The sequence below is a fragment of the Mobula hypostoma genome, chromosome 2, assembly GCF_963921235.1.
Source record: "Mobula hypostoma chromosome 2, sMobHyp1.1, whole genome shotgun sequence".
NCBI classification, from domain to species: Eukaryota; Metazoa; Chordata; class Chondrichthyes; order Myliobatiformes; family Myliobatidae; genus Mobula; species Mobula hypostoma.
The window spans coordinates 121,359,611-121,386,026 of NC_086098.1; the positions used below are offsets into that span (position 1 = coordinate 121,359,611).

The following is a 26,416-nucleotide window of genomic DNA, read 5'->3' on the forward strand; positions in this document are numbered from 1 at the left end:
GTAGAAGGAATAAAGGTGCACGCTATTTTCTAAATGGGTAACAAATTCAGAAATTGGAGGTAAAAAGGGACTTCAGACTTCTCAAGCAGGATTCCCTAAAGGTTAATTTGCAGGTTGAGTCAGTGGTAAGGAAGGCAAATACAATGTTATCATTCATTTTGAGAAGACTAGAATACAAGAGCAACGATGTAATGCTGAGGCTTTATAAGGCATTGTTCAGACCACATACAGAGTATCGAGAGCAATTTTGGGCCAATATCTAACAAAGGATGTGCTAGTATTGGAAAAGGTCCTGAGGATGTTTACAAGAATGATCCTGGGAATGAAAGGGTTGACACATGAGGAGCCTTTGATGGCTCTGGGGCCCGTACTCGCTGGAATTGAGAAGAATGAGAGGGGAAATCCCATTGAAACCTATAGGATATTGAAAAGCCAAGACAGAGTGGACGCAGCCAGGATGTTTCCAGTTGTGGGAAAGTCTATGGCCAGAGTGCACAACTTTGGAATACAAAGGAGGAGGAATTTCTTTAGCCAGAGGGTGGTGAATCTGTGGAATACATTGCCACAGATAGCTGTGCAGGCCAAGTGATTAGGCATATTTAAAGCAGAAGTTGCTAGGTTCTTGATAAGAGTGTCAAAGGCAGTGGAGACAAGGCAGGCGAATGGGGTTGATAGATCAACCCTAATCAGCCATAAATCAAATAGTGCAGCAGAATGGCTTAATTCTGCTCCAATGTCTTATGGAATCCTTTACAAAGCTAACAGTAGGCTATTTAGAAAAATGATAAACAGTGTTTGATAAATTTAAGTAAAAAACAAACAGGGTGAGTAAAGGGGAAATCAACAAACACTGCAGTGTGTTGCTTTCCAGAAGGTATTCAATAAAAGCACACAGTCCTGGGGATAATATTCAGTGGTTTCCAGTTAACTGGGTCACATTGGAATTAGTACATTTTGGGCCAATTAAGTGGCTGCCCCAATTAGCTGAAGTTTCAAAGAAATACTTAAAAAGTACAAAAAAAATTGAGTAACAAATTATGTATTTCAATGAAATATAGAACAAATTAAAACACAACCAATAGTACAATACTATAAAACTATGTGTTAGTTCCTAAATGTTATCAACAAAGGAATTTACCTGGTGTACACAATGAACAAAATAAGCAGAGATAATACAATGCTATCGATAACTGCCTCCTGAAACTTCATTTTCATTGTAACATTTTAGATGATTGTCAATACCTTCAAATTCTTTGCAGTTGCTAATTTGTTGAAATAGTGAAATAATTTCATTTTCACTCCCGGCTGTTTCTGGCATCTCTGAGACTGAACGCTTGAAACTGCAGTGAGCAAAGGGGAAGCTTGGCAGTGACTCGGGTTCAAATCCCGCCGCTGCCCGTAAGGAGTTTGTACATTCTCCCCGTGACTGCGTAGGTTTCCGCTAGGTGCCCTGGTGTCCTCCTACAGCCTGAAGACATACTGGTTGGTAGGTTAGTTGGTTATTGTAAATTGTTCCCCAATTAGGCTTGGATAACATTAAGGGATTGCTGGGTGGTGCCTATTTCACGCTGTATCTCAATAAATAAAAAGTTTAGAATTGCCTTGTCGCTTATTTCTCATCAGCTATCAGTAAGAGAAATCACTGCTTGTTGAACACAAACACACACTGCCGCTATTTAAAAACTATTCACTCTAAGGATGATGTAGCGTCCAAAGGCCACCCAAGTGCGGAAAACTGATGCCAGTTGGAACTGGACCCTTGCTCCAACTGAGTGGCTTAAAATCCCAAATAAACGAAAAGAATCCCAATAATTCTTTCAATTAGTTTTTGCTTTTAAGATTTTCCCTGATTAACCAACAGCCTGATTAACTGGAATCCGCTATGATGAATATTTAGAGATAGTAACTGATAGATAACTAAGAGTCAAGTGAGTAATTTTCAGATTGGCAGTCAGTAGCCAGTGGAGTATCACAGGCAAAAGTGCAGGTCCTCAAGTGTATATTTTCACAATTTCGGTAAAGGGATTGAGTGTTTTGTTAGCAGCTTTGGTAATATAAAGATAGATAGATTAGCAAATTGTGGGGAGTACAGGGCCTGCAAAAGAATTACAGCTTAAAGCAAGTGATTAGAATATGTAGTCAGATAGAAGATAATGAAGAAAATGCACTTTGGATAGAAGAATGACAAACCTGATAATTATTGAAATGGAATGAGACTATGAAATGCTGAGGTACAAAAGGAACTGAGGGTCCTAGAACATGAAACATTAAAAAAGTGTGCAGGAACAGAAAGTAATAAGAAATTGGTCTTTATTGGGAAGGATTATAAAAGCTGTAACTTTACATGGTGCAATGAGGCCTCATCTAAAATACTGCATACAATGCTGATCTTGTGTATTGCACTGAGGCATTGCAGAGAAGGGAGATGTACGAAGAAAGCTTGACCCTATGTAGTAAGTTGTATGCAGTATTTTAGGTGAGGTCTCATTGATTACCGAAGAGGTGATCTTATTGAAATGTATAAGATTCTGATCGTGGATTAATCAGATGGATGTTGACTGTTTGCTTCCCTGATGGGAGTACCTCCAACTACAGGACACATTTTCATAAGGGGTTGCTCATTTAAGATGCAAGTTTACATAACGTTCAAGACTCATGAATCCTTAGAATTCTCAGCCCCAGACAGCCCAGAAGACCAAGAGACTAACATTTACTGTATAGATACATGCTTCAAGGGTCATGTGAAATAGTAATATGGTATTAAAGCCAAGACTGGATCAGCTGTGATCTTACTGACTAACAGAACAGACATCAACTTGAAAGAGTGCAGAGGAAATTTATACAGATGTTGCTGGGACTTGAGGATCTGAGCTACATGGGAGCAGTTGAATTGGTTAGCACTTTATTCCCTGGATTGCAGGACAATGAGGGGAAATCTTACAGAAGTATACAAAATCAAGAAGGGTATAGATAGGGTGGATGCATGCAGTCCTCAGATTGGGTGAGATTAGAACTAGAGACCATAGGTTTATAGTGTAAAGTGATATATTTCAGGGGAATCTGAGAGGTAATTTCTGCATTCAGAGGGTGGTGTGACTGAGGAACGAACTGCCAGCAGAAGTGGGTTCAATTGCAACATTTAAGCGAAGTCTGGCTAGGTATAAGAATGAGAGATCCGGGCTATGATCCGGGTGCAGGTATACAGGACTGAACAAAATCAGGCCGGCACAAACTAGATGGAGCAAAGGCCCTGTTTCTGTGCTGTAGTACTATATGACTCCATGTCTAAAAGATTCAGAGGTTAGACAATGTGGGGGGGGGGGAGACATAAGGAGGGGAACACACTGTGGGGGGGGGCAACGAGCAGGGGAACACACTGCGGGGGGGCAACGTAAGGAGGGGAACACACTGCGGGGGGGCAACGTAAGGAGGGGAACACACTGCGGGGGGGCAACGTAAGGAGGGGAACACACTGCGGGGGGGCAACGTAAGGAGGGGAACACACTGCGGGGGGGCAACGTAAGGAGGGGAACACACTGCGGGGGGGCAACGTAAGGAGGGGAACACACTGCGGGGGGGCAACGTAAGGAGGGGAACACACTGCGGGGGGGCAACGTAAGGAGGGGAACACACTGCGGGGGGGCAACGTAAGGAGGGGAACACACTGCGGGGGGGCAACGTAAGGAGGGGAACACACTGCGGGGGGGCAACGTAAGGAGGGGAACACACTGCGGGGGGGGCAACGTAAGGAGGGGAACACACTGCGGGGGGGGCAACGTAAGGAGGGGAACACACTGCGGGGGGGGCAACGTAAGGAGGGGAACACACTGCGGGGGGGGCAACGTAAGGAGGGGAACACACTGCGGGGGGGGCAACGTAAGGAGGGGAACACACTGCGGGGGGGCAACGTAAGGAGGGGAACACACTGCGGGGGGGCAACGTAAGGAGGGGAACACACTGCGGGGGGGCAACGTAAGGAGGGGAACACACTGCGGGGGGGCAACATGAGGAGGGGAACACACTGCGGGGGGGGCAACATGAGGATGGGAACACACCTCCGGGGGGGCAACATGAGGAGGAGAACACTGCGGGGGGGCAACATGAGGAGGGGAACACACTGCGGGGGGGGCAACATGAGGAGGGGAACACACTGCGGGGGGGCAACATGAGGAGGGGAACACACTGCGGGGGGGCAACATGAGGAGGGGAACACACTGCGGGGGGGGCAACATGAGGATGGGAACACACTGCGGGGGGGCAACATGAGGAGGAGAACACACTGCGGGGGGGCAACATGAGGAGGGGAACACACTGCGGGGGGGCAACATGAGGAGGGGAACACACTGCGGGGGGGCAACAGGAGGAGGGGAACACACTGCGGGGGGGCAACATGAGGAGGGGAACACACTGCGGGGGGGCAACATGAGGAGGGGAACACACTGCGGGGGGGCAACGTAAGGAGGGGAACACACTGCGGGGGGGCAACATGAGGAGGGGAACACACTGCGGGGGGGCAACATGAGGAGGGGAACACACTGCGGGGTGGCAACATGAGGAGGGGAACACACTGCGGGGGGGCAACATAAGGAAGGGAACACACTGCGGGGGGGGACAACATAAGAGAGGGAACACACTGTGCAGAGTATACACAACGCAGACGAATACCCAGTGGGGAAACTGAGGGTAGGGGTAATAATGGATGGGGAAAGGTATTGTGGAAGCAATGTGGGGGTAACACAATCACTCGGGGAACACTTTGTGGGTGGGGCACTGCGTGAGCCAACGAAAAGTCAGGTGATACGCATTGCGGGTCCTGAATGGCAAAGTTTATTTAACCTGCAGCAGCGCCTCCTCGAAGTTTCCCCATTCGCCGTTCTTCGTCCCTCCGGCACCGGCGGCCGCTGCCGTCGCCATCGCCCGTAGCACCGGCGGCCCACCCGAACAGCACTCAGTGGAAGCGGTGACGTGACCTCACGTGATCTCGCTGACCCAGCTGGGAGGTGGTGGATCTCGCGAGCTTTGCCGACGGGAGGAGCGCTGCACGGCTGTGGAATCTCGCGCAAATTTAAATCCTAGTGTCCGTAATGGCGGACGGCCGGGAGCGCATCGAGTTGATACGCAACCGAGTGGTTTTGAAGGAGTTCGGTGTCCAGAACGTGAGTGTTTCCTCCTGCGTTAATGTTGATGGTATGTATACTGTAAATCTTGTCGGGAGGAATTTGTTAATTTCCCTTCTCTGTTCAGGTCCATACCACTGATTTCCCTGGGAATTACCCCGGTTACGACGACACGTGGGACCAGCGGCGCTTCGAGCAGGTACGGAACAGGCGGCCGGCTGGACACAGGCTGGGGTGGGGGGATCCGGTGTCTGGGACTGACACTTATCCACTTGATGTGTCTACTTGATCGTGGTGACACCGCAGAGGATCAGTAACCTCATGTCTTCTGTTAGCCCTCCTGATTTCTTCCTTAAGTGTCCCCTTGCATTTCTTGTACTCCATTAAGTACCTCATTTGGTCCTACCTGCCGATACCTAGAACCATAGAACGCTACAGCACAGAAAACAGGCCATTCGGCCCTTCTAGTCTGTGCCGAAACATTATTCCGCTAGTCCCATTGACCTGCATACAGTCCATAACCCTCCAGACCTCTCCCATCCATGTACCTATCCAATTTATTCTTAAAACTTGAGAGTTTTAATTACCTCTGATTAATTCTCGTAATAATTCCTCATAACAAACTCAAAGTGTTGGAACAGATTAACTTACTCTGAAACACATATCCTGAAACCTAGCCCCAGAGGGAGTTTGTATAGCCACAACAGACCTTAACAGCCGAGTAAGAGTGGTAGTAATTACAGCTTTTAGTTGTTTGGGAGCCTCACATCTCTTAATACAAGTCAGGAAAATGATGATTCTACATTCATGAAGTATTACATTCATCAGTGCTGAGAATATGTATATTATTCTAATTAAACTTTAAAATATGCAAGTTATTTCAATATACTTTTAAAACAGTGTATTGTATCTCAAATCCTTCAGAACAGTCAATTGAAACAGCAAACTTGGAAACATTATCTTGATATTCTGAATATACCTAGTGTAATCAGTTAGGTATTGACATGCACTATGATGGACAGCAGTTCATTGTGTCTGATCAGAGGGAAGGTGCATTAGAGCTGCAATGTTCAGTGAGTCAAAGTCTCAGCTCTCTGACTCTGAGGTTGGTCAGTTTTCACTAAGATTGCACAAGGAGCAGTACTGCTGGGCCAGAAAAGTTCTGTCACTCTGGAGTGTTATCCACAAAAGGCAAGAACCCCTTTGAGTCTAATACATAACCTTGCCTCACACATTAATAGCGTTACATACCCCGTAACTCGGTTGCCAAACCAGCAGAAATGGACCACTTAGTTGGAGTCTGGATTACTGGAACTAAGAAAGTTTTATTAAAGAAACAAGTAACACAGTACTCTAATCATAAGGATATAAATGCAACAGGTTAGCAATAATAAAACAAACATGTACACAGAACTAGGATAATAGGAATCAATCAAGCTCTATCACAGTCTAGGGGTAAAATGATCAGTCTCAAGTGACGCAGAGTTCAGTTCAGCTTAGTACAGTTCGCAGTAATCGCTGATGTGCCGTTGGAGAGAGAGAGAGATAATATGCAAATTTCGATTCAAACAGACCTTTGATGTTCCTCGCAGTTAGCTTTTGGGCGAGCCCTTTTAATGTCTTCTGAGGTCACCGACTGTGACCCCTCCATTCTGGATACGATCGTTCTTCCGCGGTGAACCCGGCACCCAGGCAAGGGCGGACACACACACACACCAGGTTCCCGCCGATTGTACTTTTTCAACCTGTGCGTCTATGGTCGGTACCGTGACCAGATCTCCAAACTCACACCAACTTGTGGGGGCACACCACACTTCCAGGGTCTCGTTGTCTCGTGATCTCGTGGTGTCTGTCGTGCCTTAGCGAACCTGTTCCTTTTATCCCCCTGCCAGGGTATCGCCTGTCCATCAAAACTGCAAGCAGTTCAGATTCAAAGCAACCGGTCTGTCAATACTCGGAATTGTGTCTCTTTTCATTAATCTCTCTCCTCTCTCATTAACATTTTGAACGCTTCTCCCTTTGTCTCTCTTATCTCTCTCATCAGCATCAATCTTCTGATAACTTGGTTTTTCGTCACAATAGCTAATCATGTTGTCAGGTATATGGTAGTAATTCAAGCTCCAGAAAAGAATAGGGATGGGAAACTCATGGTAAATGGTTTATCTCTGAACAGTTGTTAAGAGCATACATCGCCAAATTACACTACATGAAATATTTAATAATGACAGCCACTCATTGGGGTCTCTTGCTAGGCACTTCCTCTTCACTTCTTAACCAGGCCTCAATATCTCTTGAAAACTGAGGTTCCCCAAACATGTTATCTTTTCCTTTTATTCTGACAGGCACATACAACCTTTGTACTCTCAAACTTTCACTTTTGAATACCTCCCCCTTACTAAGTACACTTTTCCCAGAAAACAGCCCGTCTCAATCCACACTTGCCAAATCATTTCTGATACCATCAAAATTGGCCTTTCTCGAATTTAAAATCTCAACATGCAGATGAGACCCACCTTTTCCATATTTATTTTGAAATTAATGACATTATGATCACTAGATACAAAATGTTCCATTACATAACTTATGTCACTTGTCCTGTCTCATTCCATAGACCATAAGACAAAGGAGCAGAATTTTTTGGTCTACACTGCCATTCAATCATAACTGATCCTTTTTTTTTCTCCTCAGCCACTTGGCCTTCTCTCTGTACCTTTGATGCTGTGTCCAATCAAGAACCTATCAAGTTCTGCCTCAACTACACCCAACCACCTGGCCTCCAAAGCTGCCTGTGGTAATAAATTCCACAATTTCACCATCCTCTGGCTAAAGAAATTTCTTTGCATCTGTTTTAAATGGACACCCCTCTGTGCCCTCTTGTCCTAGACTCCCCAACCATGGGACACATTCTTTCCACATCTACTCTGTTTAGGCCTTTCAACATTTGAAAGGTTTCAATGAGATCTCCCCCCCCCCCCGCCACCAATCCTTCTGAATTCCAGTGAGTACAGACCCAGAGCCAGCAAATGTTCCTCATATGATAACCCCTTCATTCCTGGAATCATCCTTGTGAACCTCCTCTGGACCCTCTCCAATGCCAGCACATCTTTTCAAAGATGAGGGGGCCAAGGTGAGGCCTCACAAGTGCCTTATAAAGCCTCAGCATCACATCCCTGCTCTTGTATTCTACATCTTGCTCCTCCTGCAATCATGTTTCAATAATGACTGCAGTATCATAATGGCATGTGTTGATTCATATTCTGAGCTCATCTGCCATTCCTACAATACTACTGACATTGAGGTGTACGCAACACATTCATCACACCATGCTCAACCTTTTCATTCCTGACTTTTTCTGAGCTCTTAACACTATGTCTCCACAACCTCTCCACTATCCTGGCACTCTGGTCCCCATCACCCTGCGACTCTTGATAAATTCCAGATTAAGACTAATGTACATTGACAGCACTCTGAGGTAGAACATCTCAAAGATTCACTATCTTCCTTGCGGAAATTTGCTCCACATTTCAGTCTCCTAAACGAATAGACTGGTCAAGGAAACACCCTGTCAGTGTCAGCTGTATTAGACCTTCTGCAGTTTTATACATTTTGAGTGGGATCAGTTCCTGGTTTTCTAACGTCCACTTTGTTGATTTTTGTGTTATGAGGGAAGAAATTAGCTTTCTTCAAAATAGAGGGTTTACATTAGGTAATAGTTAAAGATCCTTTGTCATTGTTTAAAACTTGTTGATGTTAATTCAGAAAGCTTAATTCAAAAACCAAGTCTATGGACCAAACTGTAGACAAAAGATGTTACTGCCACAAAGAGGGAAAAATTCACTGTTGCATTGACCTCCGTCTTATTCCTGGTTTTGTAGGCCAATCTTTTTCTTATGTTTCCTATCATTTAATCATACAACATACAGATGGGCCCTTCTGGCTCACAGCTATGATGCCTATCTATGCTAATCTCATTTGCCCTCATTAAGCCAGTAACCCTTTATGCCTTTCCCAGATAGGTACCTTTCAAGTGCCTCTCTTGCAGTTCATTCCAGATAATCATTCCCCTCCGTCTGAACTCGGAGGTCGCTGATTGCACAACACAGCTTCATTTAATGCTCTGGAACCAATTTGTTGCTGGCTTTTGGAACTATCTATACCAGAATTAACTCCACTTAACTAAGGTGCAGAAGTGAAAACTCATGTGAGTTCCCTGTAAAGTGAAAGTTATGTGACATTTGTCTTCATCAGAATTTTAGGATTGACATTGTTCGGTTGGAGGATGACACTTTGGAGTTTGACATGATTGGAATCGATGCCGCTATTGCAAATGCTTTCCGCAGGATCTTGCTTGCTGAGGTAATAAAACTGCAGGCTGTTATGCTGCAAATTATAAATTGTATTTGCCATAAGATATTTTAGATCATTAGCATTACCATAATATTTTAGTTGTTAATGTGCATAATTTACATTTTGCATTGAGACCCTTTGAATATGTGAAATAAATATGGAAACTAGCAGACTTGCTCAATGGGTCATGTGGGATCGGTGGAGTTAGTGCTTCAAGTTAATGGAATTTCCTTGAATACTGTGTATCAGTAGTCCCCAACCTCCGGGCCGCGGACCGATACGGAGCCACAAAGAATGCAGCGGTGCAGCGGTAGCTGGAACGCACCCAGCACATCTTTAAGAAAAAAGCTGAAATAAACAATCTAATTGATTAGGTGCTGCCTGGTTGCGGATTGTGTCACCTCTGATCTGGGCCGACATTTATGTGCCAGACGGCACCTAATGAATTAGCTTGTTTATTTTGGCCTTTTTCTTAAAGATGTGCTGGGTGCGTTCTGGCTACCGCTGCATTCTTCGTGGCTCCGTATCAGTCTGCGGCCCAGAGGTTGGGGACCACTGCTGTATATGATTCAACTGTTTATGGCATTTGTGTTACAATATGTGTTGAAATTTCTGTGAGCACATTGGAAACATGCAGACTGGGTTGAAAAGCTTTCTAGGTTCTTGCACTTCACAGTCCAGTAGGATCCCCAGTTAAATCCCTACTGTGCTGAGTTGAGATGTAACTGAAGAGACCTGTCAAGGATCTGAAAAGTGGTCACATCCATTTGTTCTATCTATTAATGGCCTGCCTGACAGAAATCCATTTGTTCATGTTTGTGGATGATAGTCACATTAATTTTCAATATTCACACAGAGGGACTCCTCTGTCCTTCTGACCACAGATCACCTTTCAGTCCCTTGCCATTTTAAAAGGTACCCTGCTGTTCTATTTTCTACTGCAGTGATGTTTTCATACTTTATAGTCCATCTATCCTTAACTTAGTCTGTCTGTCCATGTATATTTTTTGGAATAATCTGTTGTAGTTTTTTCATGTAGATGTCTGCAAGTGGTAACATGTACATACTTTGATAATAAATCTTCATTAAAGAGCTCCAACTTCTGTCGCTGAAGTCTTTCATCTCTGGACTCTTTCGACTGTACCCTATACCTTTTGGGCCTTCCTATCCTCTCTAAAGTGAGGTGGACAGAATTGGATGCCTTAAGAAGTCTTTCATTATCCTTCTGCCGAATTATTTTCATTTCACACTTCTGCGTATAGAATTTAATTGGCTTCTTGCCTACTTATTCAGTTAATTTATGTTCTCATGATCTATTACAATTGTTCTGGTTAAATATTGTCTCATCTGTGACATTACTTTTTTATTCCAATCCAGTGTGCACGCCAAGGGAACATTTTGATATTGTTCAGTCTCAACTTTGGTATATTTATCTTTACTTTCATTTCCAATTTTTAAAATACTCATGTTACTTTGACTTTTGTCCAGAAGACATTAGTTTTGCTAACCAGCATTTTCTTTGTGGAGCTCGTCATAAAGGTGACATTTAATATATTACTTCTACTGCAGTGAATCTAACCTTTCTGCTGTTGTTCAGGTCCCAACCATGGCTGTGGAGAAGGCATTTATCTACAACAACACCTCCATAGTTCAGGATGAGATTCTGGCGCACAGACTGGGTCTCATCCCCATCAAAGCGGACCCACGACTGTTTGAGTACAGGAGCACAGGTGAGGGAGTTGTTTTGCCCCAGTGAGCAGCACCACCTGATATGCAGATGTGTTACCCGTTGAGTGGGACTGATGTAAAACGGCTGCTGTACTATTAACACACATTAAACAGCAAAGAAACATCTCTGCATCTGAGTCATACAAAACAGAGATGAATCCTTAAGTCCAGCACATCTAGGTTTACCATTCTACTTGTCTATATTAATCCCTGTAACTGGGACCTTGTCTGTAGTCTTTTATTTGCGAGTGTACCTGCCTTCACCACCTTCTCAGGCAGCAGGTGAAAAATCCTTTCCTCAGATCTCCTATTTTAAAAAAAAACAACTTTCACATGAAATAACTGCAAAATATATTGAAAATATTCCAGAAGTCAGGCAGCATCTATGGAGAAAAGCAGTTAACATCTTGGGTTGATTAACTCTTTTGTTCTCTTCATGGATGTTGCCTGACTTTTTGAGTATTTTCAGCATTTCCACTTGTATCCTACATTTCTGCTGTCAAGTGCAGATGCAGGAATGGGGTCACTGTGTGCTTCAGTGAAATTACTGTGTTTGAACATGTTGAAGTGTCCTAACGTTCAGGGGACTAAGCATTATTACTTTTTCAGGAGATGAAGAAGGAACAGAGATTGATACTCTGCAATTCCACCTGAAAGTGAAATGTACCAGAAATCCTAAAGCACTTAAAGACTCTTCAGATCCTGAAGAGCTGTACCTAAATCATAAAGGTAAATATCTGAAAATCACAGTTCTGCTATTTTACATTCCCTATTCACTAAAGCTCTATGAGTTGATATCTTACTGAAATAGTGAATTTTCTAACACTTGCATGAACACTCATCAGTTGATTCAGGGGGAGGTTCACAAGTGTTAGAAAACTGAATCAGAGAGATTATGGTCTGTAAACCCAAGTTAGGGAAAATGGCTTCATGGTAGCGTAGTGGCTAGTGTGATGTTATTACAGCTGGAGGCATCAGAGTTCAATCCTGGCATTCTCTGTAAGCAGTTTGTATGTCCTCTCTGTGGAATGCATGAGTTTTCTCAGAATGCTCCAGTTTCCTCCCAGTGTCTAAAGGCATACTGGTTAGTAGTTTAATTGGTCATTGTAAATTGTCCCATGATTACACTGGGTTAAATCATGGGTTGCTGGAAGGACCTATTCCATGCTGTATCTCTAGATTATATATAAATCTCACATGAGCCCTCTCCATGGCCTCCATGTCCTTTTTGTAATTGGCAGACCAGAAATGAATGCAAATCAATATGAACTGGTATTGGAAGTTTTCTAAATATTATAGTTTTGATAATTTTGTGATTCATCTTGTTTCTTCCATAATTCAGTTATACTGCAGTACGGGCCCTGCATTCTTCCATTTGTCGTTTCAGTTTACTCCAAGCACTTGAAGTGGGTACCCATTGGGAACCAGGCAGATCTTTTTGGGCAGGTTGAAATTCGGCCTGTGCACGATGATATCCTCATTGCCCAGCTTCGCCCAGGGCAAGAAATTGATGTCGTCGTACACTGTGTGAAAGGAATTGGTAAGGCAGTGGTAGGAGAGGGAATCATGTTGCTTATAATAGTCCTCTTTGGGTCAATAGTACAGGTACTGAATGGTCTTGTTGTTGAGAAGGAAAATGGCCTTGGCCTCTACTGTGTTATGAGCAGTAGGCCAACACTTGGCTTAAGCAGTGTATTCAAAAAAAAATATAAAAGCATCCAGTAGGGTGATGAAGAGAAAATAATTTCTCTTCTTGAGGAGTCCAGGACTGGATGGGAGGGGAGTGCCGGGTGTAAAAATATCACTATTAAACTGAGGAAAGAATGCAAAATAAATCATGATATGAGCTGCACCATAGTGCATGAATATAATGTCCTTTGTGTTCACTTCCTAGCTAAAGACCATGCCAAGTTCTCTCCTGTTGCCACAGCAAGCTACCGACTTTTACCTGAAATAACTCTACTGAGTCCCATAGAAGGGGAGCTTGCAGAGAAACTCAAGCAGTGTTTCTCTCCGGGTGTCATTGAGATTGAGATGGTGAACGGTGAGTCAGTTCTACTGTTGAATTTGGAATCACTGTTTTTTTTTAGAATTGTGTCCTTGATCTGGATGTGCTGTTTAGATCAGAGGACAACAAGGTGAGTCTCAACATAAATAAACACAAAAAACTGTAAATGTTCATCAAGAAAGATACCATCTCTGTAGAGATGTTTCAGGTCATTAACTTTTTTCCTCAGAGATGCTGCCTGAATATTTTCAGCATTCTCTTTTTATTTCAGATTTTCAGCATCTCCTGTAATCTGGTTTTAGTACAAGTGTGCAGAATCATAAGCTATTTATGTCAAGGAAGGAACTTTCTAGTGGAAGAAGTGAAAGAAAGGTTTGTACAGGACAACTTAAATAATTGGCATGGGAAGTGGGGACATATAAGTTATTTGAAGGAAGTTACCTTAAAAGATTGATAAATGGAATGAAGGTATTTTATACTTAAACCTAAAGCCTTGTTTATACTTCTGCATCAACGCGTTGCCATAAGGTCTGCGTCACCGCAAACCCTACGCAAAGCCGACGTGGAACCCTACACAGAAGCTTGCGTTGCTGCGATGCGCACCTCTCCCAAAATGTAACTGCGCATCGCGGCAACGCAGAACGCAACAACTGTGATTGGTCCGCATGGTGGCATCGCATGTCATTCTACGCTGCAATAGCTTCTCATTTGGCAACTGAAGGGTAGGGAAGGAACTCTGGCTGAAATACTTTCCATAAAGCTTTACAGACCTCTGAAATTATGGAGGACACATTTTGCCCGAAAAGAGACGCTCGCGTCTTGTTTACCCCGAGACTACCATGACCATGAAGCCTTGTGCAGGCAGGTGTGTGTGCATGCGTGATGTGCGCGAATTGCCGAGCGACGCAGACACACCAACGAACAAGTATAAATGCTCACAAGGCCACTTGCGTAGGTTATGGCGTCCATTTAATGCAGAAGTATAAACCAGTCTTAAGTCTTACCAGAGCTGTGAGAATCATTGTATACTTCATAAAAAGAGATAGTATATTCAGGAAGTCCCATTTAAGAAGGGGGTCCTGCATTGGACTGCAATTTCCTTAGTGCATTTAGTGGAACAAGGATAGAAAGAGCTTTTCCATTCTTGCCTTCTTTAATGCAGGCTACTATTGATGACATTATACATAAGAAGTTTAGGAATTGGATTTTCAAACCAAACCCAGAGAAATGAAGATTTCCAAGTGATACAGGTTGCCTGTCCTTTATGAGCTTGCAGCTTTGGTGGATGGTATGGATGCATGGCAGCAGACAAAGGTGAAGAATGGGAGAAAGTGGGATGCGAGGCTTTGGGCTAAATGCCCTGTTGTTACAAGTTCCTGGTAAAGTCTAAGATTCGTACTGATAATGCATCAGTTTATTGAATTTGTGGAATGTAACCTTTCTGGTTGGTTGGCAGGGTGGAGAAGCATTTCTATCAAAGGAGGTGTGAGGTGCTCCTTCCTTCCACTAGCCTGCAGGTCACCTTTGGGAGGTTTAGCACCTGCTGAGTACCCGAATCTGTGTCATGTGAAGCTATGGGAGCAGCTGGTGGATGTTTGTATGAGCAGCTGGTGTACATCACAGGTTCTGGTTATGTGATCGTTGATGCCAGGCATAAAATCTCTGAAGAGTATTGATAATGGTTGGGGTCACCTGTCTTGTAAAGACACTGCCCAGAAGAAGGCAATGGCAAACCACTTCAGTTGTTAAAAATTGCCAAGAACAATCACGGTCACAAAAAGACCATGATCGTCCACGTCATATGACATGGCACATAATGAATGAAATAACCATACAGAGGTATACATCTGGTCTCATCAGATCTGTTGTCTTCAGCTTCCCTACATGTGGTGCGATTGCATAAACTAGGAAAACCTTATGTATGCCATATTGTTACAAGTTTTCCACTGGCACATTGTTAGCCAGCATTAGTAACACTTGAAGTGGGACAACCAAGGAACCAGATGATTTCGGTGACTCGTCTGATGTAAAATATTGATTTTTAGGAGTTGAAAAGTCATGTTCCTTTGGTCTTAGGAAGAAAAGTTGCAAACGTTGTGAACTCAAGATTGGACACTTGCAGTCGGGAGATTTTTCGTCATGATGACCTTAAAAACCTTGTCCGTCTTGGCAGAGTTCGAGATCACTACATCTGTAAGTATTCATTTGGGAGAATTTGAAGTGTAGCACTATAAGGAGTTTTGGGTTTGGGGTTGTTTTTAGTTGTGCAAAGTAAAGGCACCCGTTAGTCTTGCGAGACCATGGATCTGCACCTGGAATGTCTTCACTCTCCAGGGCACAGGCCTGGGCAAGGTTGTATGGAAGACGTCTCCCCTCTCCACGAGACCGATGTTGTCCAAGGGAAGGGCAAGGGCCGATAATGCTTGGCACCAGTGTCATCGCAGAGCACTGTGCGGTTACGTGCCTTGCTCAAGGACACAATACGCTGCCTTGGCTGGGGATCGAACTCACAACCTTCAGATCACTAGTCCAATGCCTTAACCAATTGGCCACGTGTGTGACTTGTAAATAATCTCCACACTGACTGTTAACAGCTAAATCCTTTTATTATCTTGCTAGCAAGGGAGCACTTAAGGGAAAGCACGAAGCTCTAGCAAACTTGATTTCTTGTTCATTAACTTTCCGTGAACTGTGCTTCATCACATAGTGGTCAGATGCATACAGACAAAGATTATGACAAAAATGGTGGTGCTGTCGCAAGGATGTGTGGTTAATCATTAAACCTTATGCAACCATGTTATTTATGTTCTTCTACACTCTCCTCTTTTGTCCTCAAGGACAACCAAGATGGCTCTTGATCATACTGTGTGTTCATTAAGGCATAGAGAGCTTCTAGCTCTGTTTCTTTTGGAAGTTTAGTTGAGGGGAACTTGAAGATAGCTATAGGGGCCTTTGCTGTCTTGTGGTCCCACATAAGATGTCACCTAGATAGAGTGCTACTTGGATAGGTAGGTCACCACTATTGTAGCCAACACAATGAGAACATAGTTATCAGTTGCTTAACAGTGCATCCCAGTATCTGGTATCTATCCCCACCAATCAGAAGGTTCATTCTCTGCTACTTTATGTAAAATCTGCTTTTGTTTTGCACCCCTGTGTTGTATACAGCCACTATGATCAACAAAACAGCAGCAGGACTCATTTTATAGCAGAGCAGACCTCTTCACTGGCTGTCATAAGGAGGTTTAGGACTATATAGTTCCTGGGAATGAAGTTCTAGTCCATGCAATGTCTCCTTGTGAGTCAGGCCCCCAAGTACAAGCAATATTCTGGTATATTCAATATTCATCTTTTCTGCACTTTTTCTAGTGTATTAACATCTTTTTTATAACAGGGTGATCAAACTACATAATGCAGCATCACCAATGTCTTGGTGTAATGTAACTTTGCAACTCATATAATGTCCTGATTGATGAAGGTTAGCCTGACAAATGCCTTCATCACTATTCTAACTATGTACCTAAACTCCTAGGTCCCTCTATTCTATAACATCCCAGGAACCGACCATTCTACCCTGGTTTGAGCTCCCAAAATGCAAGACTTGGCGTTTATGTGTATTGTAAACCATTTGCTAATCCTTAACCCATATACGTAGCTAATTAAGATCCCTTGTAATTTTTCATTAACCTGTATACTTTCCACTACATTAGCTATATTAGTATCATGTGCAAACTTACGAACCATGGCTTGTACATTCACAGCAAAATCATTTATATGAATTATAACAAAGCTCCCAGCACCAACCCCTGTAGGACACCACTAATCACAGGCAACCCTCAACGATCACTGAGGATTGGACCTTCCTGCCACAAAGACAATTATGAAACTGATCTATTATCTCCCTTGGATCCCTTGCAATCTAACCTTCCGGACTAGACTGCCATGAGGGACCTTGTCAAAGTTGTGCAAAACTGTACATATTTAACGTAAAACTGTCCTGCCCTCATCTAACCTTTTGGCTACCGTAAGACACAAGAGCAGAATTGGGCCATTCAGCCCTTCCAGTCTGCTCTGCATGTCATCTTGGCTGATTTATTATCCCTTTCAACCCAATCTCCTGCCTTCTCCCCGTAACCTTTGACGCCCTGATTAATCAAAACCCTATGAGTATACCCAATGACTTGCCCTGCATGACCATCTGTGTCAATGAATTCCACAGATTCACCACTCTCTGGCTAAAGAAATTTTTTCCTCATCCCCGTCCTTAATGGATGTCCCTCAGTTCTTGAGGCTGTGCCCTTCGGTACTAGACTTCACCACTATAGGAAACATCCTCTCCACATCCACACTATCTAGTCCTTTCAATGTTGGATAGGTTTCAATGGGATTCTTCCCCCCCTACCCCATTCTAAACTCCAATGAGTACAGGCCCAGAGCCATCAAATCTTCCTCGTATGTTAACCTTTTTATTCTTGGGATCATTCTCATGAATCACCTATGGACCCTCATCAATGCCATCGCATATTTTAGATAAGGGGCACGAAACTGCTCACAATTCTCCTTTGTAGTTTGATCAATGCCTTATAAAGCCTCAGCATTACATCCTTGCTTTGCTATTCTAGTCCTCTTGAAATAAATACTAACATGCAGTTGTCTTCCTTTCCACTGACTCAACCTGCAAATTAATCTTAAGGGAATCCTGCATAAAGCCTCCCAAGTCCCTTTGCACCTTTGATATTTGAATTTTCTCCCCATTTAGACAATAGTCCTGTGTTCCTTCTGTCAAAGTGCATAACCATGCACCTTCCTACACTGTGTTCCACTTTGCCAGTCTCTCAATTTGTCTTCATCCTTCTGCAGACACCCTCTTTCTCAACACTACCTGTCTTTGTATTGTTTGAAAACTTGGCCACAAAGCCATCACTTTCATCATTCAGATCATTAACATATAACGTGAAAAGAAGTAGTCCCAAAACTGACCCACTAATTTCTGGCAGCCAGCCAGAAAAGGCCCCTTTTATTCCCACTCTGCCTCCTGCCAGTCAGCCAATCTTCTATCCATGTTCATATCGTTCCTGTGATACCATGGGCTCTTATCTTGCTGAACAACATCGTATGTGGCACCTTGTCAGAGGCCTTCTGAAAATCTAAGTAAACAACAGTTTACTTAGATGCAGTGGAATGCATGGGTGGCATGATAGTGTAGTGATTAGCATAGTGCTATACAGTGCCAGTGACCCAGGTTCAATTCTGCCACGTTCTGTGGGGAGTTTATGTGTTCTCCTTGTGGATTTCCCCCGGGTGCTCCAGTTTCCTACTGCATTCCAGGGATGTACGGTTAAGTGGGCTAATTGAGTGGTGCAGGTTCTTTGGGCCAGAAGGGCTGTTACTGTACTGTATATCTAAATAAATATGCACTGACTCTCCTTTGTCTATCCTGCCTGTTACTTCCTCAAATAATTCCAATAGATTTGTCAGGCAAGATTTCTCTTTTAGAAAACAATGCTGACTTTGGCCTATTTTATCATGTACCTCCAAGTACTCTGAAACCTAATCCTTAATAATAGACTCCAACATATTACCAACCACTGATGGCAGGGTAGCTGGCCTATAATTTTCTTTCTTCTGCCTCCTCCCTGTGAAGAGTGGAATGACATTTGCAATTCTCCAGTCCTCCAGAACCATTTGAGAATCAAGTGATTCTTGAAAGATGATTACTAATGCTTCCACAATCTCTTCAGCTACCTCTTTCAGAATCCTGTGGTGCAGTCCATCTGGCTCAGGTAACTTATCTCCCTATTCCTTAGTAATAACAACAATACTCACTTCTGCCCTCTGACACTCACACTTCTGGCATTCCGCTTGTGTCTTCCAAAGTGAAGACTGTTGCAAAATACTTGGTAAGTTTGTCTGCCATTTCTTTGTCTCCTATTATTATCTCTGCACCGGTCCAATATAAACTCTTGCCTCTTTTACTCTTTATATATCTAGGAAAAAAATGTATCCACTTTTTATATTATTAGTAGCTAATCTTCATATTTCATCTTTTTTCTACTTGTTTCATTTTTAGTTGCCATCCGTTAGTTTTTAAAAGCTTTGCAATCCTTGCCTTCCCACAAATTTTTGCTATATGCACTCTCTGTCTTTTATGTTGTCTTTGACCTTCCCTTCTCAGCTACGGTTGCCTCATCCTCCTTTTAGAATACTTCATTTTTTGGATGCATCTTTCTTGCACCTTCCAAATTTCTCCCAGAAATTCCAGCATTGATGTTCTGCTGTCATTCTTGCTAGTGTCCCATCCCAGTCAACTTTCTGCGTCTCTTATACCTCTGTAATTCCCTTTACTCCACTGTAAGTGACATAGTTAATTCAGAAACAAAGGTTCTGAACTTAAAGAGGGGTAACTTTGAAGGTATGAGACGTGAATTAGCTAAGATAGACTGGCAAATGACACTTAAAGGATTGACGGTGGATATGCAATGGCAAGCATTTAAAGGTTGCATGGATGAACTACAACAATTGTTCATCCCAGTTTGGCAAAAGAATAAATCAAGGAAGGTAGTGCACCCGTGGCTGACAAGAGAAATTAGGGATAGTATCAATTCCAAAGAAGAAGCATACAAATTAGCCAGAGAAAGTGGCTCACCTGAGGACTGGGAGAAATTCAGAGTTCAGCAGAGGAGGACAAAGGGCTGAATTAGGAAGGGGAAAAAAGATTATGAGAGAAAACTGGCAGGGAACATAAAAACGGACTGTAAAAGCTTTTATAGGTATGTAAAAAGGAAAAGACTGGTAAAGGCAAATGTAGGTCCCCTGCAGACAGAAACAGGTGAATTGATTATGGGGAGCAAGGACATGGCAGACCAATTGAATAATTACTTTGGTTCTGTCTTCACTAAGGAGGACATAAATAATCTTCCAGAAATAGTAGGGGACAGAGGGTCCAGTGAGATGGAGGAACTGAGCGAAATACATGTTCGTAGGGAAGTGGTGTTAGGTAAATTGAAGGAATTGAAGGCAGATAAATCCCCAGGGCCAGATGGTCTGCATCCTAGAGTGCTTAAGGAAGTAGGCCAAGAAATAGTGGATGCATTAGTGATAATTTTTCAAAACTCGTTAGATTCTGGACTAGTTCCTGAGGATTGGAGGGTGGCTAATGTAACCCCACTTTTTAAAAAGGGAGGGAGAGAGAAACCAGTGGGGAAACTGGTGGAGTCAGTTATCAAAGATGTGATAACAGCACATTTGGAAAGCGGTGAAATCATCGGACAAAGTCAGCATGGATTTGTGAAAGGAAAATCATGTCTGACGAATCTCATATAATTTTTTGAGGATGTAACTGGTAGAGTGGATAGGGGAGAACCAGTGGATGTGGTATATTTGGATTTTCAAAAGGCTTTTGACAAGGTCCCACACAGGAGATTAGTGTGCAAACTTAAAGCACACGTTATTGGGGATAAGGTATTGATGTGGGTGGAGAATTGGTTAGCAGACAGGAAGCAAAGAGTGGGAACAAACGGGACCTTTTCAGAATGGCAGGCGGTGACTAGTGGGGTACCGCAAGGCTCAGTGCTGGGACCCCAGTTGTTTACAATATATATTAATGACTTGGATGAGGGAATTAAATGCAGCATCTCCAAGTTTGCGGATGACACGAAGCTGGGTGGCAGTGTTAGCTGTGAGGAGGATGCTAAGAGGATGCAGAGTGACTTGGATAGGTTGGGTGAGTGGGCAAGTTCGTGGCAGGTGCAATTTAATGTGGATAAATGTGAAGTTATCCACTTTAGTGGCAAAAATAGGAAAACAGATTATTATCTGAATGGTGGCCGATTAGGAAAAGGGGAGGTGCAACGAGACCTGGGTGTCATTATACACCAGTCATTGAAAGTGGGCATGCAGGTACAGCAGGCGGTGAAAAAAGGTGAATGGTATGCTGGCATTTATAGCGAGAGGATTCGAGTACAGGAGCAGGGAGGTACTACTGCAGTTGTACAAGGTCTTGGTGAGACCACACCTGGAGTATTGTGTGCAGTTTTGGTCCCCTAATCTGAGGAAAGACATCCTTGCCATAGAGGGAGTACAAAGAAGGTTCACCAGATTGATTCCTGGGATGGCAGGACTTTCATATGAAGAAAGACTGGATGAACTGGGCTTGTACTTGTTGGAATTTAGAAGATTGAGGGGGGATCTGATTGAAACGTATAAGATCCTAAAGGGATTGGACAGGCTAGATGCAGGAAGATTGTTCCCGATGTTGGGGAAGTCCAGAACGAGGGGCCACAGTTTGAGGATAGAGGGGAAGCCTTTTAGGACCTAGATTAGGAAAAACTCCTTCACACAGAGAGTGGTGAATCTGTGGAATTCTCTGCCACAGGAAACAGTTGAGGCCAGTTCATTGGCTATGTTTAAGAGGGAGTTAGATATGGCCCTTGTGGCTGCGGGGTTCAGGGAGTATGGAGGGAAGGCTGGGGCGGGGTTCTGAGTTTGATGATCAGCCATGATCATAATAAATGGCGGTGCAGGCTCGAAGGGCCGAATGGCCTACTCCTGCACCTATTTTCTATGTTTCTATGTAATACTGATAGTGATGCATCTAATTTTAGCTTCTCCTTCTCAAACTACAGGGTGAATTCTATCATATTACGATCATTTCCTCCTAAGGGTGCCTTTACCTCAACCTCTCTAATCAAATCTGGTTCATTACATAACACCCAATCCAGAATTGCCATTCCCCTAGTGGACTCAACCACAAGCTGCTCTAAAGAGTCATTTCACAAGCATTCTACAAATTCCCTCTCTTGGCACCAACCTGATTATCCCAATCTAACTGCATATTGAAATCATCCATGATTATCACAACACTGCCCTCTTTACCCACAAGGACTCTGCATCTTCTGATCCTTTTTTTTTGGCGTGTGCCTGCGTGCGTGCGACTCTGTGCACGCAGTATTTTCCCTTTTATTTTACGAGGTCGAGTTGTGATCTCGATATTCAACCCGGCACGGATGGAAAGCGTAGTCTAAAGTGGACCCGACTGGTTTCGAACCCGGGAACCTCTGCTCCCGGGTCCAGCGCCAATGTCATTGCGCCACCAGCCGGCCCTGCATCTTCTGATCCTATGTCACCAGTCTAAAGAATTGTTTTCATTTTTTTTTTACCAACAGAGTCACCTCACTCCTTCTGCCTCCCTGCCTGCCCTTTCAGTACAATGTGTATCATTGGATGTAAGCTCCCATCTATGATCTTTCATTCTTCAGCCACAATTCAGTGATATCCACAACAGCATAACTGCTGATCTGTAAGTGTTCTACAAGATCATCTGCCTTATTCCATACATTGATTGCATTTAAAATATACCTTCAGTCCTGTATTCATTATCCTTTTTGATTTTGGTCCTCTGTTAAACTTTAACTCATCTCACTGACTGCAATTTTGTCCTATCATTCTGGCTCCCATTCCCCAACCAAATTAGTTTAAACCCTCGCCGACAGCTCTACCAAACCTGCCTGTAAGGATATTGGTCTCTGTCAGGTCCAGGTGTTACCTGTAATTTTTTACCTGTAATACTTTCTCCAGAAAAGATCCCAATGATCCAGAAATCTGAAACTCCTCCCTCGTGTTGCCTCCTCAAAGACATCCTAGAGATTTGCCAGACATGACCTCTCATTTACAAAGCCCAAATCAGAATGTCCCAAATCACTCTCTAAGTTTCAGCTGATCCTGTTCCACAGTATTTCCTGCAGCATTGATGCCAGACCCACCAGTTTGCAGTTTCCTGATTTGTTTTTGCTACCCATTTTAAACCATCAGCCACTCAATACTCCTGCAGAACATTGCCTGTAGCCAGAGAAGAAGCAATTATCTCTGCAAGGGGCTCTGCAGCCTCCCTCCTTCCAGCCCTCTACAATGTCTGAATGCACAAGGTCAAGCCTGGGGAATTTATCCACCTCAGTGCACTTTTAAGCCTCCAATACTGCAAAATAATCGCTAGCAGCCAGCTGGTGCAATGTTTAAAGCACCAGTTTAGGTGAGGATTCTATTTGAATATGCAGGGCCGTATCACATGCATGGTGTTGTTTTCTACCTTTTTTAAAAAATTTTATTTTCATTTGGATAAGGAATTCACAAATATCATGTACTTTTTTCACACATATAACCTTTTCCATTTTTAATATGTATAAAACTGCAATTATTTATACATTCTTAAATACACATTGAGATGATATAAAAGGAAAATAAACACTTAAATAGATAATTATGTACTGTGGTAAATCTAACCTATTAGGCTAAGTAATGGTATTAGTTGTTAAGAAAAATGGTAATAGTTTCCATATAACCCTTCTGGACCATTTCCACTGGTCCAAAATATTGTATATAAGCCTATGTAACAACCATTGTAGGTGTTTATATCCTAATTTGTTCATGCTTGCTCCTGCCCGCAGACATAATTATCCAATCCCTATGTACTTATTTACTTAATTTTTTCATTTTTTTATCCCTTTCCCAAATCTTTCCCTTTACTTGTGTTAATTCTCTATTTTCCAAAAGAAAACAAAACAGAAAAAAAAGACATTTAGACTAGGGGTGCTTACGTTAGCAATATTACTGTGTTGATGAGAAGAGCAGTATAAATCATTAGGAGAGTCATCTAAAGTCTGCTCGCATTGGGGTTATATATTCAATCCATTTATTCCAGATTTGATAAAAATTTTTCTTTTTGAATTCTCAGGGAGTAAGTCAACTTTTCCATTTTAAATATTTCCAAGATAATTTCTTGCCAATCTTCTAATGTAGGTGGTATTGGATTTAGCCATTTTCTAGTGATTGATTTCTTACTTGCCGCAAAGAGGGCCTGCAGCAACTTTATATCTTCCTTCTGTTCAAGAAACAATACATGCCCCAAATAGAACGTCTCAAAGTTCAGAGGTATCTGGGACCTAAGTACCTTAACTAATGTTCTATGAATACCTTCCCAATATAGACTTAACTTAGGGCAATCCCAGAAAATATGAAAATGATTTGCCTCCTTGGAGCCGCACCTTCTCCAACACATCACATTTGTATCTTTATATTTTTCCTGATATGGGGTCTTGAAATATCTTATAATGTTTTTCCAACAATGTTCTCTCCAAGTCAAAGAATTAGTTGAGGACCATTGAAAGCTGCAGATTTTCCCCCAAGCCTCCTCTGAAAGTACCAAACCCGCTTCTTTCTCCCACTTCTCTTTAATATACAGTGTATTTACAGTTTTAGCATGGGAGGGTGCATTATATAATCGAGAAACTGATTTACTAGGTATTGAACTGCAAGCCGAATTCAGAATCTTGAAAAATTCTAATTCTACTGTTGATAGGTCTGTATATCTACAACTCTGGTTAACATAGTTTCGTACTTGAAGGTACCTAAAAAAAGTCATTATGTTCTAGGCCATGTTTGTCCTGCAGGATTTGGAACCTTTGTAATACTCTTTTATCTATAAATGAGAGGTAGGTTGTAAGACCCTTCTTTATCCATAGCTCAAATCTTTTATCTCCTCTGTTGGGAAGGAATTCGGTATCAAATGCACACCATCTAAAGAGTTTTAACATGTTATTAATTCCACATGAATTAACCATCTTCTGCCATACTTTTAATGTAAGATTTATCCAACTGTTTTTAAATTTTTCCAACTGGGCCATCAATCCTTTGTCAGCTATTGAGGCCTGTAGAGGAAAACTGTCAACTAATCCAAATTCTATTTCCTTCCATCTAGCCTTATATTCCCTATTACACCAATATAACAGAGGGGTTATGTGTGAGGCATAAAAATAATTTCTCAGGCAAGGAAGAACCATACCTCCTCCTTCCTTCCCTAACTGTAAGGTGTTATATCGAATTCTAGGTTTCTTTCCTTGCCAAATGAAGCGGGAAATCCATTTGTCCCATTCCCTGAATTGATTATCATCCACCTCCACCGGTAAAGTACGGAAAAGATACAATAACCGAGGAAGAATATTCATTTTTATAGTATTTATCCTTGAATTTAAACTTAAAAAGGGGATAAGATTCCATCTATGCATATCTGCTTTTATCTCTGAGATTAGTGGCCCATAATTTACCTGTGACAGTGTTGAAAGATCCTTCGGCAGGGTTATTCCTAAATATTTTAATGATTTAGCTTCCCACTTAAGATCGTATGTATCCTGCAATTTTTTGGATGGTGTATAATTTAGGGACATAACCTGCGTTTTCTTTACATTTATTTTATAATCTGATATTTTCCCAAAGTCATCCAACAGTGTAAACAATCCTATAAGTGATGTTTCTGGTTCACTCAGATAGACCAAAACATCATCTGTGAATAACGCCACTTTCTGTTCAATCCCTGCCACCTTGATACCTTTTTCCGATTTCGCTCTGTCTTATTAGTTGGGCAAGCGGTTCAATATATAGCGCAAAAAGGAGAGGAGAAATTGGGCATCCCTGTCTAGTGCCTCTCTCTAAGATGAAGGAGTCAGAGAGGTCCCCATTTATCTTAATTCGGGCTGTAGGGCTGTGATATAGAGTCTGAATTACTTTAATAAACTTTTCTTGAAAGCCGAATCTTCCTAACACTCTGTATAGGAATGCCCAACTAACCGAATCAAAAGCTTTCTCAGCGTCCAATCCTACTATCATTGTCTCTGTCTCATTCTTATTAACCTGTTCTAATATGTGCAGAGTTCTCCTTATGTTGTCCTGTGTTTGTCTTTGTTGAATAAATCCAGTCTGGTCTAAGTGGATTAGGCCAGGTAAAAGCTTTTCCAATCTGCGCGCTAATATAGATGTAAATAGTTTGTAATCTAAATTAAGAACACTAATTGGCCGATAATTGCCACATTCTAGTTTATCTTTACCCTCTTTAGGAATAACTGAAATAATCGCTTCTCTCCAGGAAGGTGGAGTTTCTCCTCTCTGCAAGATCCAATTAAAGGTGTTAAGTAGTAATGGGGCTAACTGTGTCTTCAGGGACTTGTACCACTCTGAGGTAAACCCATCAGAACCTGGGGACTTTCCAGCCTTTAACCTAGAGATGGCCACGTTCAGTTCTTTGACAGTTACTGGTTCTAATAAACTTTCATTTTGTAAATCTGTAAGTTTAGGTAGATCTAAAAAATTCAATACACTGTCTATATAGGGCTCATTGGGGGCCCGGGGTTGGGAGTACAGCTCTCGATAATATGTTGCAAAACTCTCT

At 42.6% G+C, this 26,416-nt stretch overlaps 2 protein-coding genes across 6 annotated transcripts in view; one reads left to right on the plus strand and one right to left on the minus strand.

The window, feature by feature from the left end:
• yipf3 (Yip1 domain family, member 3) overlaps nt 1–4,986 on the minus strand; it is a 21,134-nt gene extending 16,148 nt beyond the window's left edge. For both annotated transcript variants that reach the window (XM_063040560.1, XM_063040559.1), the window contains exon 1: nt 4,837–4,986. In XM_063040560.1, coding sequence (XP_062896630.1) covers nt 4,837–4,914 — 78 coding nt within the window. In that variant the 5' untranslated portion in view covers nt 4,915–4,986. The remainder of the gene's footprint in view (nt 1–4,836) is intronic.
• polr1c (RNA polymerase I and III subunit C) overlaps nt 4,971–26,416 on the plus strand; it is a 26,675-nt gene continuing 5,229 nt past the window's right edge. Inside the window, exons 1-9 of one of the 4 annotated variants that reach the window (XR_010017023.1) lie at nt 4,971–5,156; nt 5,245–5,316; nt 9,366–9,473; nt 11,062–11,194; nt 11,802–11,921; nt 12,580–12,732; nt 13,087–13,236; nt 13,472–13,572; nt 15,277–15,393. Coding sequence is in view for 3 of the 4 variants with exons in the window: in XM_063040556.1 (XP_062896626.1) it covers nt 5,085–5,156; nt 5,245–5,316; nt 9,366–9,473; nt 11,062–11,194; nt 11,802–11,921; nt 12,580–12,732; nt 13,087–13,236; nt 15,277–15,393 (925 nt within the window). In the remaining variant the exon portion in view is untranslated. Of the gene's footprint in view, nt 5,157–5,244; nt 5,317–9,365; nt 9,474–11,061; nt 11,195–11,801; nt 11,922–12,579; nt 12,733–13,086; nt 13,237–13,471; nt 13,574–15,276; nt 15,394–26,416 lie in introns of those variants that run through there. The other 3 variants (XM_063040558.1, XM_063040556.1, XM_063040557.1) reach the window with 3 other exon arrangements.